At 45.1% G+C, this 26,150-nt stretch overlaps 1 protein-coding gene across 1 annotated transcript in view; it reads left to right on the plus strand.

The window, feature by feature from the left end:
* Positions 1 to 2,355: 2,355 nt before the first annotated feature.
* The window catches only part of HS6ST3 (heparan sulfate 6-O-sulfotransferase 3), a 673,380-nt gene continuing 649,585 nt past the window's right edge, over positions 2,356 to 26,150 (plus strand). Inside the window, exon 1 of the mRNA XM_047756089.1 lies at positions 2,356 to 3,261. Within this exon, the coding sequence (XP_047612045.1) occupies positions 2,552 to 3,261 (710 nt within the window). The 5' untranslated portion in view covers positions 2,356 to 2,551. The remainder of the gene's footprint in view (positions 3,262 to 26,150) is intronic.

Here is a 26,150-nt window from a genome sequence, read left to right on the forward strand (position 1 = left end):
ACCACTCAGAGGGAGGATGGCACTTCTCTTATCTCCTTAGAGTGTTGTTCTGAGAAGCAAATGAGATAATGGCCTGGAAAATGCTTTCCACCATACAAATTGCCACCAGCACTCAGGTTGTATACATTTGGGGAACTAACAAGGTTATATTTATCCATGTGATATGAAGGGATTAATAGAAAATGAGAAACTTCTCAACTAAAGTAATACAAAAAGGTACAGTAGATTTTCACTTTGCTAAAGCAAGGGCATATTTTTAGAAATAGGTAACACCATTAACTCTAGATGCTTTCAGAAAATAATTGTTGGATTTTATGGGGTTTTTGTTCTATCACAATTTCTTGCTTTGGAGAATAGTGTGATGCCTTTAATAGGATTTTCAACTTTAAGTGAGAGGAAAAAGAAATAGAATCCAGTAGGCTTTAAAGAAACTGATTCATCTTACCTAACACCTTTCTTACTATTATAGTCTCATACAGTATCAGGAAGGACACTGGGGTTGTTTATAGAGTTGAAAAGAGGAAAGGAAGCAGAGGGGAGAAGTTTGTTGAGAAGAAGCCGACCGGCCTAGGAAAATAAAAATAACTTCTTATGGGCAGCCTCAGCATCCCCCAAAGAGGTCTGAATCTTAACTGATGGCTGTGATGGAGATAGCCTGACAAATGAAAGAAAGCAGTGCAGGGTCTCAGGAGGAGACAAGTATCTCATAGGTCCATAAAGAGGCCAGGTGGGGAGGCTGGACACTCCGAAGACTGATTGAGATGTCGGGGATGGGAGACTAGGACTGGTAGCGTAGGCAGGAGGTGGGGACATACTGACCTGCGCCACAGAATCAAACTGCATCGTGTTCACCTTCAACACACCGTCACTCTCCACTTGGGTCAAGCAAGGTGGGGTTGGGGGGGGAGATGCTCGAGGGACAGTTACTCCATTTTGATGATACATCCATTCATTATCTGAAAAATAGAAACTGTGCTTAAACCAAGATTTGATTCTTTAGATAAACGCAAAATTTAGATGTTTGAAAAACAAAGTTAAAAAAATATGCAGGTAAACAAGAGCTTTTTAGCTTATGGAATACAGCTAAGTAGACCGCTCATGTCTCATGGTTCACACTGAGGGAGGAGGGGAGAGTTTTGCACATATAGGAGCCTGATGTGTATTCAAAGGATGAACTTCAGGAGGCTAAACCCCTCCAGTGTTCCAAGTACTGCTGCACCCTCTGATGCTGGAAGGAATGAGGTATGCCTTGAACACAGAGCCTGCACACCTGGGCATCTAATGGATACTTGATGAATGGATGCCGGTTGAATAAAGTTGTAAAGCTGAACACACCAAGTTTGTACTCGAGGAAGGACGAGAATAAAACTTGAGCCCCAGTTAGAATGTCTTGTGCAGAAATTAAAAGCAGGCTAGAGCCAATATCCCCTGCCAGCAAAGGACAAGCCAAGTCGTGCGAAGTCCTTTCTAGGCGATTCTGCTCAGTAGTGGGCCGGTTGTTATCCCAGTACATAGGCTGCCCAGATTTCTGTCCACTCTCTGAGAAAGCTGCCTGTTTGGAGGTCTCCGATCAGTGCCAGCGACGATCTCCTCGGATCCTCTCCTCGCTCCGCCTTTGCCTTTCTCCCAAATCCCTTCTCGCTCTAGGCTGAAGGGATTCCCACCCCCCAGTTGCCTGCTCCGAGCCCCGCGGAGCAGCGGACTCCTCCCCTGGAAACTCCTCGGGGGCTGGGGAAGGCTTTGGCGCATGCTCCGTACCTAGGGCAGGTTTTTGCTGCGGGTAGCAGGGCTCCTGTCACACCGGCTGGCGGGTTGTAGCGGTGCCAGCCAGTGTGTGCGAGTGTGTCTGCGTGCCCGCGCCTGGGCGGACCGACCCGGAGCAGCAGTGCCCCTCGCCCGGGGAGGCGGCTGCGCACCGGCACCTCGCCCGCAGCCGCTGCGGGGGGCTCCTCTGCAAACTTGCGGCGGGCGCCGTCCGCCCTCGCGGCTCCCGCGCCTCGCGACCTGAGGGCAAAGGCGACGGGCGCGCGTGCCGGGCGCGGGGCCCGCGGGCAGCCGGGGCGGCGGGGCCGGGCCGCGCCTTCGCCCTTGGCCGGCGCCCTGGAGAGCCTCATGCAGCCCCCGCGCTCGCGGCTGCAGCTGCCCGGGTGCCCGGCTGCCCGGGGCAGGTCCAGGACCCGAGCCGCGCTCCCCAGCGCCTGAGCGCCGGCGGCGGGATGCCCCGCGCCGCCTGAGAGCGCGCGCCGCGCTGGGGCGGGAGCAGGGAGCCGGCCGAGCCGGGCACCCCCGGGAGCGCAGGGCGCCCCAAGCAGCCGCCGCCGCCGCCGCCGCGCGCCGGCGCCCGCCTCCCCGCTCGATTCGCAGGCCCGGCTCTGCCAGCCCCGGAGCGCCAGAGTGCCGCGGGGCCGCCAGCCAGCCGCACGCCTCGGCGTCAGGGGCATGGAGGAGCGGCGGGCTCGGAGCCGCGCCCCGGAGTCCCCGAAACTTCCGAGCGGGCGCCCGTCCACGTCGCTGCCGCCGCCGCTGAGCCTGCCGGCCTGAGAGCGGGACCATGGATGAAAGGTTCAACAAGTGGCTGCTGACGCCGGTGCTCACTCTCCTCTTCGTGGTCATCATGTACCAGTACGTGTCCCCCTCCTGCACCAGCTCCTGCGCCAACTTCGGGGAGCAGCCCCGCGCCGGGGAGGCCGGCCAGCCTGCCGCCCCGAGTCCCGCCCGCCGCGCACAGGCACCTCTCGAGGACTGGGAGCGACGGCCCCAACTGCCCCCGCCGCCCCGGGGGCCACCGGAGAGGCCCCGGGGGGCCGCGGCGCCGGAGGACGAGGACGAGGAGCCGGGGGACCCGGAGGAGGAGGAGGGGACAGAGGAGGAGGAAGAGGAGCCGGACCCCGAGGCCCCCGAGAACGGATCCCTGCCCCGCTTCGTGCCGCGCTTTAACTTCACCCTGAAGGACCTGACCCGCTTCGTGGATTTCAACATCAAGGGGCGCGACGTGATCGTGTTCCTGCACATCCAGAAGACCGGGGGCACCACGTTCGGTCGGCACCTGGTAAAGAACATCCGGCTGGAGCAGCCGTGTAGCTGCAAAGCCGGCCAGAAGAAGTGCACCTGCCACCGGCCCGGCAAGAAGGAGACGTGGCTCTTCTCCCGCTTCTCCACCGGCTGGAGCTGCGGGCTGCATGCCGACTGGACGGAGCTCACCAACTGTGTGCCGGCCATCATGGAGAAGAAAGACTGTCTCCGCAACCACAGCCACACCAGGTACTGTCCCCTGATCCGTCTCATTTCCTGCCACCTCCCAGCCCTTTCACCGCTCCCCCGCCCCTACCCTGGTCCCGACCCCCCGGGCGGCCCCGCGCTTCCTTGGCCTGGGAGTGGTTCCCCAGCGCCTTTCAGGGGCTTGGGCAGAAGCTTTGGGAGAGGTTGAAGAAACCCTTGACTATGCCTTGGTCTTGAACACCCTCCTCCCCTCCCCCAATCGATTCCCGCCCCTCTCCCCCGCAAAAGGTGTGGGAACTGTCGTCGTTTGTGTCCCTCCTTGTGCCTAGCAAGGTGGTGTGGGCTTCCCTCGGAGCGGGGGCTCGGAAAACCGTGGAATGGCCAGGAGGCCTGGGTTAGACCAGCGAGGACGAATCTTGTCTCTAAGTTCTGAGAGTGGAAACTCAGAGCCGGTAAAAGCCAGGGGGTGCTGCACGTAGAGAGAGAGGCAGGGCAGGAGTTTTCCAGGCAGGTGAAGCCAGAGTCTAATCACTCGGTACGTGGCTCTTGGGTAGTTGTTTTCCAGCTCAGGAAACAATCCCCTTGAGGCCACTTTGAAGATACACGTTCAAATTCCTGCTCAACCTCGGTAACTCTAAATCTGGAGTTGGGCTTTGTTGCTGAGCAATGCCAGGATTTGGACTCTTGCTGGTCTCAGCAAGATTTCTATTCTCCTCCAGGCCAATCCATCGGCTCATTCTAAAAGTATTGGTTAAATGCCTACTGTGTGCCTGGCAGTGTGCTAAATACTAAGTGGGTACAAAGATATGAGTAAAGACCTTTCTTTTTATGATAGTATGGCTTTCTTTCCCACCCTACCCCCGCCTTTAACTAGTAATGCTGCTGAAAACTAGGAAAGTTGGAAATCTTAATAGCCAATGAAACTGCTTACCTTATTAACATCCTTTGAGAGAGGCCTGGGCTCAAGAATTTGCTTGAATGTTCTTTCTGCCCGTTGCAATTTGAAGATTAATCTGACATGCTTGCTCAAGGGACTAAAATATTAAAAGCTTGGAACACTAGTTTATTGAGGTTTTTATCTCAAAGGTTTCAAACAATTTGGCGTAAGGAAATAGGAATTTAAAAACTCAAGCTCAGTATGTTGATATGGGATAGCTTTTGCATTTGACATTATGGAAAAGCTTCATTTACTGGACGCTACCCAGATTCTGGAATTCACCACCACTGAAGCATCTAATTCTACTTCACTTCTCCAAGAATGAGCAAAATTTCCTTATGGGATTTTTTTACTCTGGCAGTTTTTCAAATACTTTCTCTACTCCCTGCTCCTTTCCCTGTTTAATGGAATTGGGTAGAATAAGAAACTGCTTGGACTTCTAATGAAAGCATCAGTCTCCTTCCTTGGTATATTTTAAAGACCTGTTTACTTTTAAAGGTTTCTAATTGTGTAGTGTTGCCCCTCTGTTTTAGCTTAAATCAGTTTTTCAGTTGATAATTACTTCCAAACTACCAAATGGGACTATTATTTCAGCGAAAGACAGTCTCTGCTGCGTTTCACCCCCAACTGTACTTTTCGTATTTACACCTTTATGTTTTAATTCCTGAGTGACCCCAAAGAGGTTGCTAGTCTCATTCCCAACTTCCATTTCACTTAAACTAGGGACTAATTATCACACAGAAACATCTAGTGGTTCTCCACTAGGGGGGTTGGCATTATTTTCTGCCAAAGCATGTAGAAGTCTTAGTGAATAGATGAAGGTTTTGGAGGAATTAGAGATTATGGAATCTAAAAATAATTGGATTTTTGCTTAGTGATGAAATGCTGCTGCTGTTCCAGATCCTGCATAGATGACAGCAGCGAGGTCTTACTTCTATGGGAAATACTCACCATCTCTCTACTGTGTGATGCAGGAAAATGCCACCTTGCCTATTTGAACATATGGTTTCTGTTGAACACTCAAATGCTTTTCTTTGCTTAGCGATGGACCACAAACATTCATTTCTCTTGGAGTCACAAGTTGTCAGATTATCCCTTACCCTGGTTTGCTTTTTTAATTTTTATGATAGTATTTTTCTTTTGGTACCATTTTTTAAAAAGTAATTACCCGCACCCTCTCTCCCTTTCCTGGTATTCTGAATTACTTTTCTTCTCTACATGCTTTAGGAAGAAATAGCTGTGGCTTCTGTGATGTGTCCTGTCCCCTCACCCCGTGCGCATCAAAAGCAATAGGGAAAAAGTTGAAAAGATGTTCAGTAGCATCTTCCTTACAGAGAAGATTGAATTAAGTGTCTGTCATTAGAATGTCTGTGTACAGCGTGCTACAGTCAACTAGATTAGCCTGGATAACGGAGGGTACATTTCTACAATGCAAAATGGCAGATAATCTATTGCTGCATAATGGAAACAAGGTTCAACTTCAAACAGGGCTGACTCTCAGCAAAATCGAGAAGCAGATCGTGTTGATTTTGGTGCCCTGGTCTCTTTGCTTTTGGTTCCCCCATGGTCCTCCCTCCCCATTTCTCACCGGGATCGGCATCCTTGTGCGCCACGTAACAGGTACAAGCAAGACTTCTCCAGTCATATGGATGTGATTTTTGTGCTTAGTAGCCGTGTAAGTTAGTAAGTTACTCTTTCTAAGCCTCAGATTCTTCTTTAAATGTGGATAATCGGTTCTTCTCTCTTGGAGGTGTTAATGAGAACTAAATGATGTAATTCACGTTATTAAAAAAGAACTAAATGAGCACATGCATGGAAAATACTTGGCATAGTATCAGTGCATAGGATAATATGCTGGTACCTAGTACTCAATGTGCAGATGTATCATAATCCTTCAATATTAGTTGTTAATTGTAATAGCAACATTTCCCCTAACTAAGGCTTTCTTTCACAAAGAAGATGTGACATCAGGTCTTGAAGCAGCTCAGTGTAAGTGGGTCACCTGAATATATAGCGATGCCATTTTATGATTATTTGTATGGAGACACAATCCTAAGCTCCAAACTTGAAGCAATAAATTGAAAATCATTGAGATCCTGCTGTTTAGCACAGGGAACTATATCTAGTCACTTGTGATGGAACATGCTGGAGGATAATGTGAGAAAAAGAATGTATATATATGTGTGTGTGTGTGTGATTGGGTCACTTTGCTCTACAGTATTGACAGAAACCAATTATAGTGGAAAAAATAAAAATCATTAAAAAAAATTATGGACATTTGGGCATCAGTCACTGCAGCAGACAGGATGGGAAAAACAGAGTGGGAGGGACACATGTAACTAAGTATACATTCTGTTGGTGACAAGAAAAGCTGTCTGGAATGGCGAGGGAGGAGTTGGGAACATCTAGGACCAAAGACAGAAACAGGAGACTCGTGGTGGAGTAGAAGGAGCTATCATATGGGTTATGAGGGCCCAGGAAGGGGTAGGGCTCTGCGGCTGGCATGTGGATCCAGCACAGAAGGCCCTTCTAACCACAGAAATCGGTTCGAATAAGCCAGGAAGTTGTGAGGAGGAGAGCTTGTCTGAAGGACCTTTTTTATCATATTAGTGATGATGTTCTGCCATTCTTTTTTTTTTTTGTCTTTTTGTTGTTGTTGCTATTTCTTGGGCCGTTCCCGCGGCATATGGAGGTTCCCAGGCTAGGGGTCGAATCAGAGCTGTAGCCACCGGTCTGCGCCAGAGCCACAGCAATGCGGGATCCGAGCCGCGTCTGCAACCTACACCACAGCTCACGGCAACGCCGGACCGTTAACCCACTGAGCAAGGGCAGGGACCGAACCCGCAACCTCATGATTCTTAGTCGGATTCGTTAACCACTGCGCCACGACGGGAACTCCCGTTCTGCCATTCTTTTTCTTTGTTTCCTTCGTAATTTATTTGGTGGATTATTCTTTCTCGTCTTTATGCTTCCTTCATTATTACAATAGGTTTCCCCTTTTTAGCTGCTGTCTGCATGCTCAGGTCTTTAGAAGACTCTTCTTTGTCACTTGTTGAGTATGGATGGATGGCAGCATGGATAGAGCACAGCATGTTATGGCTAAAAAAAAAAAAAGATGGAAGAGATCATATAGTCCCATAATTTGTATGGCAAGTGGATAATCTGATTCCAAGGAGCTGAAATGTCTAAGTTTTCCCCAGGGAATGCGTGTCTTTATTTTGGGAATTTATATGCAATGTTTTGCCTACTTTTTCTTCTGTTTACTGTGCCTGGTATAGTGGAGGGTGTCTTAAGCACTTACTGTGTGCCAGGCACTGTGATCCTTCTAGGAATACGGTTTTGAACACAGTGTCAGCTCTATGAACTTGGGCTATTAGGGAAATGAATATTCCTTTCATTCTTAAATGATGATGGGAAGAGATTCCATCCACACCTTTTTTGGCAGCTGTTTTCTTTTATGATTGTGCTCTGTTGGTCCCGTTAGAGTGCTTGGAAACTTAGGACCAATTGTTGTATTAGCTGGGATTCTCTGTTGCACATGATACAAACCTGACTCAAACTCACTTCAGGCAGCGGGGGACTGTTGGCTTCTTAACCAGACCATGGGAAAGATAGGGATCGAGTTGGTCTCAAGAATGGTTGGAACTGGAGATTTGGGACCTTTCTCCCCACACCCCTTTGCATATTGAACTCTTGATATCAAATTGGCTTAGCCCATGAAATGAATAAATGGCTGTGGAATCTAGTAGCTTTACAAGCTGAGAGGAAAGCAAGCCTTCTTCAACTTCCTGTTTAAAGCTCAGCCCAGCTTGGAACGTGTGGCTGTGCTTTCAGCCAGTCAGTGTGGCCAGGGAGATGAGGTCCTCGGAGGCACTTCTTATCATAGAGCCATCCCCTGAATGCTCTGTGTGTGTGTGTGTGATCACAAGAAGGGGAGGTAGCATAGTTACAGCAACTGGGAAGATCACTGGGTTGTGGACAGTCCTAATTGTGTCAATTATAACTGTAAATACATGAGAAAGGAGCCTTCAGATTAAAAAAATTTTTTTTTCAGGAAACATTTTGAGTCAAGCTACAACTCCAGTTTATTTGCAGCATCTGGAAATCGTGTCATATGAGGAATAATTTAATGTGGAGATGGGGGAAATAGGACAGGCAGAAAGGAAGATGTGGAAGTTGCAGGAGGCTTGCTCTTTATTTCTCCAAAGGACAGAACTAGGAGAAGGAGGGTAGAAGTGATGGAATAAGGATTTTAACTCAGAGTGAAAAAGAACTCCATAAAACTCATGACTGTCGATGGTGAGAATGAACTCTTTTGTGCAGTGGCGTGTTCCCCAGCAGTAAACGTTTTAGACGTAGCTAACTGATGTTGTAAAAGAAATTTCTTCGTGGGAAAGAGTTAGCCTGTATGCCTTATTATTTTAAGTTTCTATGTTCGAGTCTAAGTTCAGAGTATTTCTTCTCGCCTTTCTTGCTCTGCACAGAGAAAACACAACAACCCCCACCACACTCACAAGGATTATAAATGAACCAGTCAGTTCTCGGAGATTTGTAAACATCTTTTTTTTTTTTCTACCAAGGAAACTTTTGGTAAGGCAGCGTCTGATGGTATATACTATTTTACACATTCAAGGCCAAAAGCAATAAATAGGTCGTGTATACCAGAATTTCTGCTGCTTAATAATAAGTATAAAAAGGTAAGAAGCGAAAATATAACACAACTTGCCACAAAAAGCCATAACCACTTTGAAACGTCATGTGGTTATTGCTTTTCCTTTAGACAGCAGGCTAAAATATATAAGGAGGCTGCAGAGCTCTGTTTCAAAGGCTATCTACAATATTATGGCCTATACTGCTTTTTAAGGGATAATCTTTTTGATGTCTCTCCTAATTAGAAATGTTGAACTGCAAAGAAGGTTAATTTTCACCATCAGGTTTGTGTGCAGTATAAAACCGGAAGATAAGAGATTGTTCTGTCTATATGCCATATCCACTTATACGGTCATTACAGGGTCTCAAAGTATTGCTCCTGGTTCAGACCACTGATGTTTGCTATAAATCAGAAGGAGGTTGAATTAAACCCATTCGGTTTTTTTTTTTTTTTTTTGAGTTGTGAAGATAAAACTGGAAGTGGTACATGGTAAGAGATGATTTATTTTTCTGGCTTTTTCTTGCTGGTAACCTTGGGATTTTTGAAAGTGTGGATTTCAGAGAAATATAAATGTTCATGTAGTAATTGGAAGCTAGGTAAATTAGAAATATAAATGTTCATGTAGTAATTGGAAGCTAGGTAAAACCCACTAGCAATGTGGGTTTTCCTAATCTTAGACTCTTATATTATTATTCCCCAAAGCTAATTATTATCATCTCATTTCGACAAAGGACAATCAGAAGCTTCTGCCATTTGAAAGTTATTTATGCTTGATAATGAATTAAACAGGTTTAATTGAGACTGGCAAATCCTAATGTGATTTTAAGAGTCATGAAATAAATTATTGGGCCAAGAAATAGGTTTGGTATGAAAACAAGTAAATGGAGAACCCAAATTAAATTTTGTAGTCATCAGTTCTTATTTTTGAGTTTGTAAAATTACAGCTATCATGTATAAATTCTCTGTTGATTTTTTTTGACTAGTGTGACTTTAATTGTAGCTAAGCATTTAACTGTGTGTTGGGACGTATACTAAATACCTGTTAACCTAGACAGTGTTATTTGTTTATATTCTCCTCTAGCAAATATAGTTGCTCAGTAAAACATGTGTAAAGTTCCTAGCCCAGAGACTGACCTGTAGATGTTCTGTCAATGTTGGCTAAAAACATACTCTGGGTTCTAGATTAACTTGTAAAAATATCAGCCTACCTTGACAAGATTTTTGTTGTTCAAAAAATGGAATTATCCAACATTTTGTGTCATCCTCCTCTTAGTTGGTGTCATGCAAATTGCATTAGTAGTTGTCTTCCATAATTGGTAGGAATCAACTCTCTTTATTCCCTGGAAGGGGAATGGAAGTAAATATTGAGGCCAGGACTTACTGGACTATTCTAGAGGCTTTCCCTATTAGACAGAATGCCACAAAGCAGAAATTCATTTGGGTGCAAACCGATGTTCTTGCCTCTTTGGGAAGGTTAATCTCTTCATTCATTCTCATTTTAGAGAAAAGAAATCAGCCTAAACGGAGAGCTTAGGAACTCTGATGCAAAATGGGAGGATGAGAAAACTATCAAGAACATACTCAGGATTATTACGGGTCAAAGCCAGATGGTTGAGGTGGTTCTGGTTAGAGAGTGTGATATTGGGGAGCAATGGGAGGAGACCCTGAGTTAGGAAGGGAGTTCTCAAGAGAGATTGGAGGAAATCAATGCAAATTTATCTCCGAAAATTGTGCTGCTGTCCAGCTTGTGAATGTAATCAGGGTCATGTTTAGAGCCTGGGCTGTGAAGGCAAGTGAGTTGGACTTTGATCTGGCTCAACCGCTTGCTGTCACAGAGCCCTGAATGCATCAGTTACCTGCTCTGAACTTCACTTTCCTTCTCTGGAAAGTGGAGGAATAATTGGACTGTCTCACGGTGAGCGCCAAGAATGCATGTGGCACCCTTCAAACAGAGCCTACACGGGAAAAAGGTCACTATGTTTATTTTCTCACGGGACTCACACCTCTATGCTGTTTTGTGTGAAAACGATAGGTAAACCTGTACTATCCTTTCGAATCTGGAACTGATCACCCTGAGTGATGCAAAAATGAACTTGCTAGCTGTGATGCAAAAATAAGAGCCATAGGTGATAAAAGGAAATGTAAATTCTTAGGATACCGTGGATGCTCAATGGGCCCTTAATGAAAGCTGTGAGTGGAAACGTGCGTTCTTTCTTTTGTTCAGCATATCATTTTATTTTTTATGGGATATTAATGAAACAGCAACAAAAATGTTTAAACACATACAATTAAATTCATAAATGGAGCAATCCTGCAGTGAAATTGAATTAGTTGCCTGTGGGCACGTAAATATTTGTAGTTCATAGCTATTATTAATACCATTCATGCTTTTATTGGTAAGTACCGGGTCATTGATTGTTGGAAGCTTGCATTTAACATTCTATGTTCACAGTTGCCCCTGCTTTCTGGTTCCTTTTTTTTCTTTTTCTTTTTTTCTTTTTAGGGCCACACCCATGGCATTTGGAGGTTCCCGGGCTAGGGGTCAATCGGAGCTACAGCTGCCAGCCTACACTGCAGCCACAGCAGCATAGGATCCAAGCCGCATCTGTGACCTACACGACATCTCACGGCAATGCCAGATCCTTAACCCACTGAGTGAGGCCAGGAATCGAACCCACGACCTCATGGTTCCTAGTCGGATTCTTTTCCCCTGCACCATGATGGGAACTCCTCTGGTTTCTTTATAAACATAGGAGGGAGGAAAAGCTTACCACCTTGATGTCCTCCATATGTATTTATTATATTTTACCGACTATTTCTTTCAAAGAATTCCAGGTTATGGATGAATGACTATAAACCTGGATGATAGCGTCTATATTTTGTGGACTCTAATTAGGAACTTGTAGAATTGTATAGATTCACTTCAAACATGAAAACACAGACCTACAAGGAAGAGCAACCATGGCTTTAAACACAGGTATGCGGTAGCTTGGCCTGTGTGTGGACATCTGCAGGTAGGATCCATATAATACAGCAAAGAACAAGGTGACATGTCAAGGAAGAGAGGACAGACAGTGATAATGTGGAGTGTAAATTAGGTAGCTGCTACCGAGGCGGGAAGGAGGAGGACAAAACAGTCAAGGTGAGGCATGAAATCCTTAAAGAACTGAGTCAGAAAGGTGGTAATACTGAGAGGAGAGGTCAGAACTGCATCTTTTTTTTTTTTTTTTTTTTGCTTTTTTAGGGCCGCAGGTGTGGCATATGGTCGAATCAGAGCTACACCTGCCGGCCTACACCACAGCCACAGCCATGGCACCGCCAGACCTGAGCTGCATCTGCAACCTACACTGCAGCTTGCAGCAAATGCCAGACCCTTAACCCACTGATTGAGGCCAGGGATCAAACCCACATCCTCATGGATACTAGTCAGGTTCTTAACCCACTGAGCCACAACGGGAACTCCAGAACTGCATCTTGTGTGCAGTGGTTTGTCTCATTAGTGCATTGATGGGAGGTAATCGCCTAAGAGGCCATCCGACTCACAGGGCTGGTGTGTTTAAATGCTGCTGATGTTCTTTTATTTACTTATACATTCTTTTTCGGTATCAGGTTGCTGTGTTCAAACCAAGGTAGCTGTATTGTAGGTCCTGGCAGCAAACAGAGGCACACTCCGGATTGCCAGGGGGCGAGGAACAGAGGTCTAGACTGGGTGAAGGCACCAACATTGGCCATGAGGTTCCTGGCGACTGGGAACAAGGGAAACAGCTAACCACCCTGGGTGTGCAGTGGCAGAGCCAGGCAGGCAGTGTCAAGTGTCCCTGGTCCTTGGGGGCCCCACAGGAGCTCATGTCTCGCCGGGTGGCTGGAAGGGCTTCCCCATAGGAGCTGCTTGTGAAAAGCAGCCACTGACAGAAATAAGGAGCTGAGGCGGGGATGCTGGGGAGGAAATAGCTTGACTGCTTTTCCCTCCCACCCCTTCAAAGTCTCCTCCCGTTGTCTTCTGGTGGCTGAATTTACCTGGAGACTAAAGGACAAGGGAGCTACTCATTCCTTGTGCCTCACCAAGGCAGAGACAGGTGGAGGATGGATTTGGGCTTGCAGGGGTAGAAGGGATGAAAATGGAGAATAACTTGACCAATGACCCAAAAAGTAGTTTGAAGTATCTTCTGATTCGTTTTATGAATGTCCCGTTCAATTCTCCACATGAGACTGAGAACAGATTCCCTTTCTTTTACTACCTGCACCTCGTGTTTCCTGTATGGTCTTTATTTTCCACCCAAATAATGGTGGATGCAGCAAAGGATGCTCAGCAAAGGAGCTGTCACCATAGACAAGTGACTTTTCACTGGCTAATAAAAATGATCCTAAATGTGGATGTTCTGTCACCATAAGGCCCCTGAATCCACTGGCGATTGTGGCTTTTTGGGCAGTTAGATTTGTGTGATGAGGCAGAGTGGGCAATATACTTTTTATTTTATATCCACGCGTGGTATTTTTTTAAATTTGAAGTTATATAACAGTGTGACACACAACGAAGTAATTTTCAAAACCGGCTCTAGTTTGCAAAACCGTATTTATGAGATGAGATGCTTTCTGTTGTTTAGATTTTCTTCGAGAGTATTAAGAACATTAAAAATAATAAAGTGGATTTCAGTCTCTGAGGGTAACAGGTGAAGGAAGACAAAAATTATATCACACTTGAAATTCTTCTAATGTTTCTAGTTTTAATTTTAAAGGACTTTTGAAACACTATTTCCATCTTCATTTGGGGGGAAGATAGGATACGCTTGAGAGCATATACATTCATGCAACGCTGTATAAAACAGTATCAACCTGCACTCTCCTAATATTAGATACTGAAAATAGTTAAACGAAGTTAGTTTTCTGAGAAAGCTTAGATAAGGAAAGATAGGAAAAGAACCAACAATTCATGGCTTTAATTTCCAGAGTCAGAATGCCGTGAGCAAAATGCTAGTCAACGTACGTGTTTGTAGATGACGAGAGCAATTTTCCGAGCGCTGTCTGTTCCTAGTCCATGGAGGGGATTGGTACACATGTGTCCAGTGCATTTCTCCCATCTCTAGGAGGGGGTTTTTGCATTGCTCTGAACACCCGCATCCATGAAGAAACGCTAACCTCCATCCTTTTCACAGCTTTCCTTCTGTACCACACTTTTTGGGTGTCCTCTGGGACAGCATCTTGTGACATGGCCAGAGTCAGCAATGGTCTGTCAACATGAGGCTCATCCTCAGACCCTTACTTCTCTGAGAAAGTTACTCTCCGTGAGAAGGGCCTTAGGGAGTTGTGTTCTACTGGCCGTGAAAGTCATTAGCAATGAAAACGGACACTGCCCTGTGGGACTCCTGGGTGCAAGAGCCTTTGGGTGTCCCCATTTCTTGTTCTTAGGAAATGGGCCTCGTTCAGCCACCATGACCTTCGCTGAGTTCCTAGGGGCAAGTTCAGACAGCTGCTGATCAGGGAAGGGAGAAACAGTCTAGCAACAATGGTCCAGCCTTGGGGCAGGATCCTGGTTCCCTCTCAAGGAATGCGCATGATAGTATAGGCATCTTATACACCTAGGAGAAATGTGATATTCCTTATGCTTCTTTTAGAAATGAATACTTTAAAACGGAACAGCTTAGAGTCTTTTCTTGTCCTTCTCCCTGGCTTAATTGCACCCTAAACACAATCACCCATAAGCTAAAGATTAGGCACCTGAGCATAATAGCCTGTGGGTGAAAGATGATTAGCACATGATGTTTTTCAGGAACTTTCCTAGTTTGTTCTAATCTCTGATCAATGGGCCCCCTTTCGCAAGTACTGTTACTCTAGGCAATAACCCAGAAGGCCACCGTCGTGAACATCTCCTGACTCGAGCTTCGATGACCAAAATTCCCCCAAAGAAAGAAGAATGTGTGTTTGTCCCTATCCTGATTCCTCTCTAAAAACCCGTTTTTCTCCTTTTCACTAAAAACTCCTCGCAATTCTTGCTAATGGGGGGCACAGTCTTTAGGGCATTAGCCTGCTGTGACCCTCTTTTGCTTGGCAAAGCAATAAAGCTATTTTTTTTTTCTCCTTTACCCCAGACTCTGTCCTCTGCGTTTCATTTCAGCACCAGCAGACAGAGGCTGAATTCCAGCGACAGCAATAAGGAACCTGCACTCTGAGCAAATGGATTTAAGTGCAGTTAACTTAAAGATTCTAGGAAAGGGAGTACCTGTCGTGGCTCAGTGGGTTATGAACCCAGCTAGTATCCATGAGGATGTGGGTTCGATCTCTGGCCTCACTCAGTGGGTTAAGGATCTGGCATTGCTGTGAGCTGTGGTGTAGACTGGCAGATGCAGCTCTGATTCCACCCCTGGCCTGGGAATTTCCATATGCCTCAAGTGTGGCCCTAAAAAGCGAAAAAAAAAAAAAAATCTAGGAAAGGTTTCACAAAACATTTTCTTTCCCACATAGCTTCATCGAGTTTGTCATTGTTCCTTCCGTATAAGCAATGAAAGAGGTGGATTCATGGATTGTTCTGTTTCTAATATTTCTATTTATAAACATTTCTATCAATACTTCTCTTGATAAAGAAACATCACAAGTATTGTAAATAAAAACATCAGGCCTCATGAAGGAACTTAGCTCTATTGGAAGTGCCCAATTTATAACATGATGCATTTTTATTTATTTATTTATTTTGTCTTTTTGTCTTTTCTAGGGCTGCACTTACGGCACATGGAGGTTCCCAGGCTGGGGGTCGAATCGGACCTGTAGCTGCCGGCCTACGCCAGAGCCACAGCAACACCAGATCCAAGCCGCGTCTGCAACCCACACCACTGCTCACAGCAACGCTGGATCCTTAACCCACCGAGCAAGGCCAGGGATCGAACCCTCAACTTCATGGTTCCTAGTCGGATTCGTTAACCACTGAGCCACGCCAGGAACTCCAAACCGAATGCATTTTTAATCTGAAAATATTTACCAACTATCCTGGTCCATTCTTTGTCTTTTCAATTCAAACTTAAGCCTACAAGACAGCACCACAGATAAATTTCTTGGCTTTGAAAGTTTTATTCTCCCAGTTCCTTATGTGTGCTATAAAGAATAATTAATGTAATGAAAAAATCAATATTGTGTATAAATTATTTAGGCTTTACTATCATTGTAATTTTCTCTTCAACACCTATTGATCGGCAACAATTCATTTGTTAATTTCTTCCTAATAAGATATTCATTGTCTTAGGTCTGTAGTGGTGCTGTCCCTGCACTTTCACAAATAAGTCATGAATTACTAATGATATAGGGGCCAAGTTAACCTGCTAGTGAGTGCTGTGAGATGGGAAATGGGCGCGGGCAGTCATTTGAGATGCTGTCCTATAGAAACCCTGGGTAGCTGGTCACCTTCTGATAACTAAATGAGCAGACTCTTGCAGGATATTAATTTGTAACTTCAATATTTAATGGGAACGTATTTTTCCAGGTTAACAAAAGATCTTGGCAATGGCTGACTCTGTTTCAACAGTATTTTCTAGATCTAGAAAAAGCAGAGGCCAAGAGCATAACTCCTGAAGCCCAGTGGTGGGTTTAAGTCCCGATCCGACCACTTACTAGTATGTGACTTGACACAGGTGGCGAATATTCTCCAGCCCTCAGTTTCGCCATCTGTAAAACAGCAACAAAAACATTCTTACCTGGTGTTAATGTGGGTTTGCAATCTCGAGGACTTCCAGGTGAAATCTGAAGCTGGTGCCATACACAGAGGTCAGAGAGAGCCTGAAGGAAGAGGCAAATGACCCCAGAAGGGGAGGTGGCAGGTGTGATAAGCAAGGGAACTTCAGGATGAGGCTTGTATTTGGTGGCTCCAAAGTAAGTAGATCTCTGCACCTGCCTGCCAGAATCCTAAGTGTTTAAACAGAGGTCTTAATGGGCTTCAGGTGTGTCGCTTGTCCCGATGGTCTCGACAACATCCTATTCTCTCAAGGCTATGACCTGGAAACAACTTCCAGTGTGGGAATCGTGGATGGAACCTCCATGCCAATGGAGGGGAGTTGGGGAGGAGCCTCCCATTGCCTGGGTCCAGCTCTTGGGTCAGCCAGCAGTCACATCCTCTGGATGGCCTCCTCCAACAATTAAGTGATGAAGATCACATGAGTTAATGCACACAAACACATTGCATATGTTTCGTTTTAAAGTCAGGTTTTAAATCCACGATTCTCTTGTGCTGGGGGCATGTAATTGTGCTCTGAATGTGTTGGTTATTAAACACCATTTTCAATTATGGATTTTTCCAGATGTATGCACAGGAGTGGGATTGTTGGATCATACGGTAGTTCTATATTTAGTGTTTTAAGGAACCTCCATTGTGTCCTCCATAGAGGATGTACCAATTTCATTCCTACCAACAGTATAGGAGGGTTCCTTTTCTCAAAACCTTCTCCAGCATTTATTGTTTGTAGACTTTTTTTTTTGTCTTTTGTTGTTGTTGTTATTGTTGTTGTTGCTATTTCTTGGGCCGCTCCCGCGGCATATGGAGGTTCCCAGGCTAGGGGTTGAATCAGAGCTGTAGCCACCGGCCTACACCAGAGCCACAGCAACGCGGGATCCGAGCCGCGTCTGCAACCTACACCACAGCTCACGGCAACACCAGATCGTTAACCCACTGAGCACGGGCAGGGACCGAACCCGCAACTTCATGGTTCCTAGTCGGATTCGTTAACCACTGCGCCACGACGGGAACTCCAGTTTGTAGACTTTTTAATGGTGGCCATTCTGACTGGTGTGAAGTGATACCTCCTTGTAGTTTTGATTTGCATTTTTCTAATAATTCGGAAAAGATACATGCATCCCAGTGTTCATTGCAGCAGTATTTGCAATAGCCAAGACATGGAAGCAATCTAAATGTCCACCAACAGAGGAATGGGAAAAGAAGATGTGGTACATACATACAATGGAATATTACTCATCTATAAGAAAGAGTGAAATAATGCCATTTGCAGACATGGATGGACCTAGAGATTATCATACTAAGTGTAGTAAGTCAGAGAAAGACAAACATCATATAAGATCACTAATATATGGAGTCTAGTAAAAATGATACAAAAGAACTTATTCACAAAGCAGAAACAGACTCAAGGATTTAGAAACCAAATTTACGGTTACTAAAGGGGAAATGTTGAGGGAAGGGATAAATTAGGAGACTGGAATTAACATATACACACTACTATATATAAAACAGATAGTAACAGGGTCCTACTATATAACACAGGGATATCTGTTCAATACTCTGTAATAACCTATATAGGAAAAAGAATATGAAAAAGAATGGATGTATGTGATTCCATGTATAACTGATTTATTTTGCTGTACACCTGAAACAAACACAACATTGTAATTCAGCTATACTCCAATAAAATAAAAAAAACCCCACCATTTTGGTGGTGGTCCATTGGATTACTTCAGGGAGAGCAGAAAAAATCTGAGACCTTTTGGAAACCCAGAGAGAGCTGAGTCCAGAATTCATGGCAAAGATAATGTTTGCATCAGTGAATTTGGACCAGGGAGGAAGAGTGGTACCCCGAAAAAAGCTCTAAAGTTGTGATCAAGCAACTAGGGTTTGAATTTAGGCTTCCTCATTGATTTGTTTACTTGCTTATTGTGTGGCCTTCCTGCCAAAAGTAAGTTTCCTGAAGATGCTGACTGTTTTGTTTCCTTTGGCATCCCCAAGGCCTAGAACAGTGCCTGGTACATAGTGGCTGTCAAAAAAAATGACTGAATACATTTTAAAAAATGACAGAAAATAAGCATACATAAATTTACAAATTTAGTGGACAATTTGAATAAGAATATATGTCCTCCTATTTTAGAGCTGTTGTGGATTAAGGAAATGACTCTGAAGGCACTATACAAATTTAAATTTCCATTAAAAGTACTATAAAGTACTATACAAATTTAAATTTACATTGCTAGTGAGAATCCTTTTGATGTAGAATGGAAAAGGAAAGAAAGTTGGATTTTGGAAGTGCAATGCATATATAATTCAGCTTTTTTATAGAGAGTTTCAAAAACCAGGAATGACAAAGACATGGTTGAAAAATATGCAGAATACACATTCAGCTCAACAACTTGTTAAAGTAATGAGCACTTTCTTTTAAAACGGGATGTAATATATATTAAAAGGCTTGTCAAAATGCATGTCTTTCTTAGACCATCAGGAAAGGTTTTTTTTTCAGGGATTTGGCACAAATGAACATATAAAAGTCCCTCCCCCCCATTGCTATACCCTTTTGAGGAAGTTATCCCTAAAGTTGATATTTTAAATTTGGTATTCATACTTTTTCATTATTTTTATATGACAGCTATAAATTATGGCCATCGTTTAATGTCCCAAAAGTGAGCTGAGAATGGAACTCTCCTTCATTTGAGCTGATATAGGATGTGATCATCTGCTGAGCTCTTCCCTGCATGACTTTAGTTTTTCAGCCAGTTACAAAGAAAGCAAGAATAGAAAATAACATCTTTCAGAATCTAGAGTTTGCATTATAATACGTATCTATTAGGAGAGTCATTTTGCTTAGTTGTGAGTTCGTTGTTATACATGAGGCAATGCCTGGTTGCTTTCAGCAGAATAGACACATCTGCACAGGCGGAGACCTGGAAGCACACAGAGCTCCTGGGAGCGGGTAGAGTCTTGGAAGGAGTTCAGTAAACCAAGAGAAAACCATGAGAGGTGTCGTGATTGCGGTTAGGAGGTCATCCAGAAGAACTGAGAGGGCGTTATCATTTATTGTATTCTTAATCTTAGCAGCAACCCTAGGAAGCATAGAGAAGTATTCCTATTTTAGTTTAGTTTAGTTTGGCCATGCCTGTGGCATGCAGAAGTTCCCAGGCCAGGGATCAAACCCAAGCACAGTAGTGACCCAAGCCACAGCAGTGACAATACCAAGTCCTTAACCATTGGGCTACCAGGGAACTCCACGAGGATCCCCATTTTAAAAATGAAGAATCTGAATATATTTATTTATTCGGATGCTATCAGCTGCATTTAACAAAAAACTCAAATTCAAATTGGCTTCATAAGACATTTAAAATCTCATAACAAAGCCAAAGGGAATGGGTTGATTCTGTCTCAACTGCATTTTCCAGATCCAGTAAAGCCAAGAGATATTTATCTTCTTACATAAATAAGTAAGCCCAACTACAGGTTTAAAACCTACCTCTGCCACGTATTACTGTGAGATGTTGCATGAATTACATACGTTCTTCAGGCTTTGACATCTGGGGCCTTGCTGACCTTTGAGGGCTTGCTGCTGCCACAGTTAGCTAATTTTTTGAGAAAGGAAATGAGCATGGCTATTAGCCTGCCTTCATATGCAGACCAATCAATCCAGAGCCTGTACCCCAAACCGTTTCCCTTTTTAAACTCTTATACCCCAGGCCACTATCTCCCCACCCTAATTGCCCCAGGGCCAGGTACCAAATAACTGGGACAGCCCTCCTTCCCCTAAACCCACTGAAATTACTCAGACTAGCCAATCCTGGACCCACTTCCCTTGCCTCACTTGTTCTTTCCTTGGGAAACCACGGTAAATGTTCTTGCGCATTTCCTCCTTGCTTGCTTTGTCTCCTGAATGGCCCCAAGGCTTCCCTGTGTGGCCCTGTGTGGCCCTGTGTGGCGTGCTGTGCCTCCTATTTCTAGGTGTCTGTGGATATTAAAAACTTCTTCCTTTATGACTGTCATTTTCGTGTGTGGTTGTCTTACCACACCTGATTAAAACAAATCTTAGGCATCCTTCAAGCTGTCCCCAGGAGGAAGTTCCCTTTGTGGCTCAGTGGTTAATGATCCCGACTAGGAGCCATGAGGATGCAGGTTTGATCCCTGGCCTTACTCAGCGGGTTGAGGATCCCCCTGGCTGTGGCTGTGGTGTAGGCTGGCAACTGCAGCTCCAATTAGACCCCTAGCCTGGGAACTTTCATGTGCCACAGGTGCAGCCCTAAAAAGCAAAAAAATAAAAAACAACAAATAGTCCCCAGGAATAGAACTCAAACAATGGATCTAGTTAATCAGGAACAGTGATGAATTGGGTTCGGAATCAGTGTAGAACCCCATTGTCCAAGTACAGGTTCAAGGTCAAGTTGATCCTAGATCCAGGATGAGACTAACCTATGGCTTGACATCCACGTTTAGGATGGTGGATTGTTTCCAGAGATCAGAGTAGGACCATGTCTTCAGGCCGGATGGCTCTAAACTCTAGGAGGACATGGATGTAGGCAGAGGCAGGGAGAGTACAGAAAAGGTTATAGAGCTGTAACACCAAGCAAAGCCTGAGACAGCCTATTCCTTATGATTTAAATAATGTTGCGAAAACATTGACTGATTTGACAAGAGAGATATAAAATATCTAGTTTTATCTTGAGATTAATTTCTTTCTGTAACTGGCTAGATTTTTTTTTTTTTGTCTTTTTAGGGCTTCATCCACGGCCTATGGAGGTTCCCAGGGCTAGGGGTCGAACTGGAGCTGCAGCTGTTGGTCTTCACCACAACCACAGCAATGCCAGATCCGAGTCGCATCTGTGACCTACACCACAGCTCATGGCAATGCCGGAGTGAGGCCAATGATCGAACCCATAACTTCATGGTTCCTAGTTGGATTCATTTCTGCTGTGCCATGATGGGCGCTCCCAATATCAGATTTAGAATAACTTTAGAATAACCCGCAACCTCATGCATACTAGTTGCGTTCATTCCTGCTGAGCCACAGTGGAAACTCTGCTAGCTAGAGTGATTGATTCATGATTGTTCATAGCCCAATACCAGGCACTGTGGAGGATACAAACTGAGGAGGAGAAGACTTGATCCTGGTTCTCAAGGAGTGAAATCACAGTATGTGAGCCATAGAGAAAATGAATTGGAAATAGTTACATATCATAACATGTAAGACAATTCATGATGTTATAATCAGAACTGGACATAGAAGTTCTGAACAAGTTGTGCTAAAGAGTATAAAAACTTGCAGGAGTGAAGAAGGCACAAAAGAAAGGGTTTAAATTGGCTGAAGAGGTAGAGTGACATTGGGATGGATGTCAGGCAGTTTATAGAGAGCCCTGAATATATGCTAGACCGAGGACATGATTACGATTCAGTATTAAATTTATTTTGGGAGTTCCCGTCATGGCGCAGTGGTTAACGAATCCGACTAGGAACCATGAGGTTGTGGGTTCGGTCCCTGCCCTTGCTCAGTGGGTTAACGATCCGGCATTGCCGTGAGCTGTGGTGTAGGTTGCAGACGCGGCTCGGATCCCGCGTTGCTGTGGCTCTGGCGTAGGCCGGTGGCTGCAGCTCCGATTCGACCCCTAGCCTGGGAACCTCCATATGCCGCAGGAGCGGCCCAAGAAATAGCAACACAACAACAACAACAACAACAACAAAAGACAAAAAAGACAAAAAAAATTTATTTTTTCTTTTTTTGCTTTTTAGGGCCACACCTGTGGCTAGGGGTCCAATTGGAGCTACAGCTGCTGGCCTACACCACAGCCATAGCATTGGAGGATCCAGACCTCATCTCTGACCTACACCACAGCTCACTGCAATGCTGGATCCTTAACCCACTGAGCTAGGCCAGGGATCAAACCCGCAACCTCATGGTTCCTAGCTGGATTTGTTACTGCTGCACCATGGTGGGAACTCCCAGTATCAGATTTAGGATAACTTTACATTCTTAAACAGTGACACATTATATCCATGAGTTTTCTGATACTCTTCAAGAGGTGAAGCTTAATTCCTCTCTCCACCTGCATTATTGACTCTAGTAACTTGATTTAAAACATTTTTAGGAGTTCCCATCGTGGCGCAGTGGTTAACGAATCCGACTAGGAACCATGAGGTTGCGGGTTCGATCCCTGGCCTTGCTCAGTGGGCTGACGATCCGGCGTTGCCGTGAGCTGTGGTGTAGGTTGCAGACGCGGCTCGGATCCTGCGTTCCTGTGGCTCTGGCATAGGCCGGTGGCTGCAGCTCCGATTCGACCCCTAGCCTGGGAACCTCCATATGCCGTGGGTGCGGCCCAAGAAATAGCAAAAAGACAAAAAAACAACAACAACAACAAAAAAACCATTTTTAAAATCACAGTTGATTTACAATATTCTGTTAATTTCTGCTGTACAATAGAGTGTCATAGTCATACATATATAGGTACATTCTTTTTCTCATATTATCTTCCATCATGTTCCATCACAAGTGATTGATGGAATCAATCAATCAAGAGATTGATGGAATCATGTTCCATCACAAGTGATTGATGGAATCAATCAAGAGTAGGACCTCATTGCTTAACCATTCTAAGTGTAATAGTTTGCATCTACTAAGTCACTCCAAGTCTATCCCACTCCTGCCCACTCCAGCTTGGCAACCACAAGTCTGTTGGTGATTTGATTTTGATGAGTCAAATACAACCAAAGGGATGAGGCGCCACCTCTGAGGTTGGGTCATAGAAGGAATGTGGCTTCTGTTTAGGTGTCCGCTCTTTCTCTCATTCTGATCTCGCATCCTGGTGTAGCTGTGTTCTCTGCAGCCTTATGGAGAGAACATGGCAAGGAGCTGACACCTCCTGTGAGTGAGCTCAGCAGGGGGTCCTTCAGCCCTCATCTGGTTTTCAGAGACCAAAGCCTTGGCCACCACTTGACTGCAGGCTTTTGAGAGTCACTGAGCCATGTTTGAATGCTCCCAAGAATGATGAAGCAAAGAGGGGTGATGGTAGACATGATGTTTTTAAGCAGAAGGGAGGTGATCCGATCACAGAACACGGAATCTCATCTATCTTCCCTTTTGCACAGAAATGCAGGCAGAACATTTGGGTAGATAGAGGAAGTCTGGGAAATTGATAGTTGAAAGATGAGGTCACTCTAATCTGATTGCATCTCTTCTCTCTATGAAGTATGAAGCAAGGTCGTCGTTAGCTGAGAGTGGGGAGGAGAGGAAGGAATGTTGGAAATTTGAGGAGAGCTGAGAAGGTGTGAATAATTATCTCGGAAGTTGGGCAAGCAGATTTCCTAGGGAAGCAAGCTTTCTGGCAGTATTGAATTCTGTTTTGAGACCTGTGATTATAAATTTGAAACCAGTCCATTTGGCATGGTTCTGTGATTTTCTTCAGCAACATTAAGCTGCCCTGGTGGAGGCATGTACTAAGTACACTGTTTGGGTTTAACCAGGGTTGGGGTTTTACCAAGGGAGGAATAGGAGAGGTCTGGCTTTTTGCCTGGAGGCAGTTATAGTGCCAGATCATCTAATTAGGGCGGTTAGGAGAGATATGAGGATACAAGGGTGGGTGATGGATGGAAGGAAAAGTGGTAGGGTCCCTGCTGTGCATTAGGGTTGACAGCAGCAGGTCTGTCTGGGGAGCTGTTATGGGAGAACTGGAGTGCTGGTCCAAGTGTGCTGGGCAAGAGGAGATGATGCTCGGAGAATAGGATGTTGGAAGTCGAGATGCTGGTGGAGGGGCTGTAACTTGTATGATGTATGTGAATGGGGCCGGAAGTGGGGCAGGAAGTGCTCTTTGGAGCTAAGAAAGTTGAAGAATGGCCGGGACAAGATGTTGAATGGATTATTCATGTGAATGTTGAAGTCAAGAATGATGATAAAGGGAGTTCCCATTGTGGCACAGCGGAAATGAGTCTGACTAGTATCCATGAGGATGTGGGTTCAATCCCTGGCCTCCCTCAGTGGGTTAAGGATCTGGCATTGCCGTGAGCTGTGGTGTAGGTCATAGATGTGGCTCAGATCCCGAGTTGCTGTGGCTGTGGTGTAGGCTGGCAGCTGTAGCTCTGATTAGACCCCTAGCCTGGAAACTTCCTTGGACCACAGGTGCAGCCCTAAAAAGCAAAAAAACCAAACAAACAAAACCAAAACCAAAAAAAAAAACCAAAGTATGAAGATAAAAGTCGAGTTGGAGGGAAAGTAGGAAGCCTGGCGAGGAAGGTCAGAAGGTCCAGGGTGATAGCCATGTGGGTGAAAGGCGATGGAGAATGACTCACAGGCATGCAATCCTCAAGTCAGCCTTCTCAGCTGTTGAGTTTTTTAGGACTGTGATGAACCAAGAAGGAAAGGGGCAAAGGAGAGAGGAGAGAGCAGAAAATCCAAATAAGATAAAAAAGAAGTAGAAATAGGTTAAAAAAGAGGTGGAAGGACCCTAATATTGCTCCGTAGAGAAGGGCAGAAGCTCCCCCTCCTTCACTTCCCCATTAAGACTCCAGCGCAGTCCGATCAGAGGACAGCATATCAGGAAAGATTAAGTCTATGGCTTCCACTACCTTTATATAGATCGTTTAATCAGTGATCAGAAACCACTTCTGTCCAGCATTCTCTCTTTATGAGCGGAACTGTGAATAATACTTGTAAGGTTTTCTGGCCAAAAGCAGGTTTTATTTTAAGCCTTGGTGCCAAAGAGACTGCGATTCTGTTATGTGAAAGCATCCCCCGTGAGGAGAGTTTGGTCTCTATATTGCCAGATACGTGAGATTTTCCAGTGGACAATTGACCTCGCAGGAAATAAAATCTGACCATGGAGGTGAGCTGGGCCCTAGGATCCGGAAACAAACTGACTCAACAGCTCATATGTCAGCGTCTGAGCAGATAGGTTTCTGAGAAATAAAGGTTTCTGGAGGAGACATTCGCATTCATAAGGGAGGGGGAGACTCTCTCCGACCGCGTGTGGTTTTGATGCGCCCCATCAGGAGAAGGATGCAGCAAGGGATAATTACTATGGTTTCCAAAAGGTTGGGCATTGCCCGGATATGGATGTGCTTGCTCGTAGATAGACTGGCCTGTGTTCTGTCAAAAAGCCTGGTTCTTTCCACCTTTGGAGAGCTACTTACGTTTATTCAGAATCTGATATCCTCCTTTTCTGTTTTGGGTGGAGGCAGGACAACTAGTCCCACTGGTGTTAATGACTTTGAGGCATTGGATGGTTTGAGAGCGACCAAGCAAGGGCATAGGAATGAGATCCAAAAATGGCCTGAGAAGGCCTGTGTAGGAAGGTACCCATGCAGAGGTGCGCTGTGCTCAGGATTTCTCAAGTCCTTCCCCTTGATGTTCAGAACTATGACAGGTTTGGGCATCCAGAGGTGGCTGAGGTCTGCATGTTAAGGAAAAGCTCTCCTTCTCTTTCTGGTCTTTTTTAGGGCCACACCTGCGGCCTATGGAGGTTCCCTGGCTAGGGGTCGAACTGGAGCTGTAGCTGCTGGTCTACACCGCAGCCAGAGCAATGCCAGAACCGAGATGTGGCTGTGACCTACACCACAGCTCACAGCAACGCTGGATCCTTAACCCACTGAGCAAGGCCAGGGATTGAACGTGCATCCTCATG

Source organism: Phacochoerus africanus, chromosome 13, assembly GCF_016906955.1.
Source record: "Phacochoerus africanus isolate WHEZ1 chromosome 13, ROS_Pafr_v1, whole genome shotgun sequence".
Taxonomy (NCBI): domain Eukaryota; kingdom Metazoa; phylum Chordata; class Mammalia; order Artiodactyla; family Suidae; genus Phacochoerus; species Phacochoerus africanus.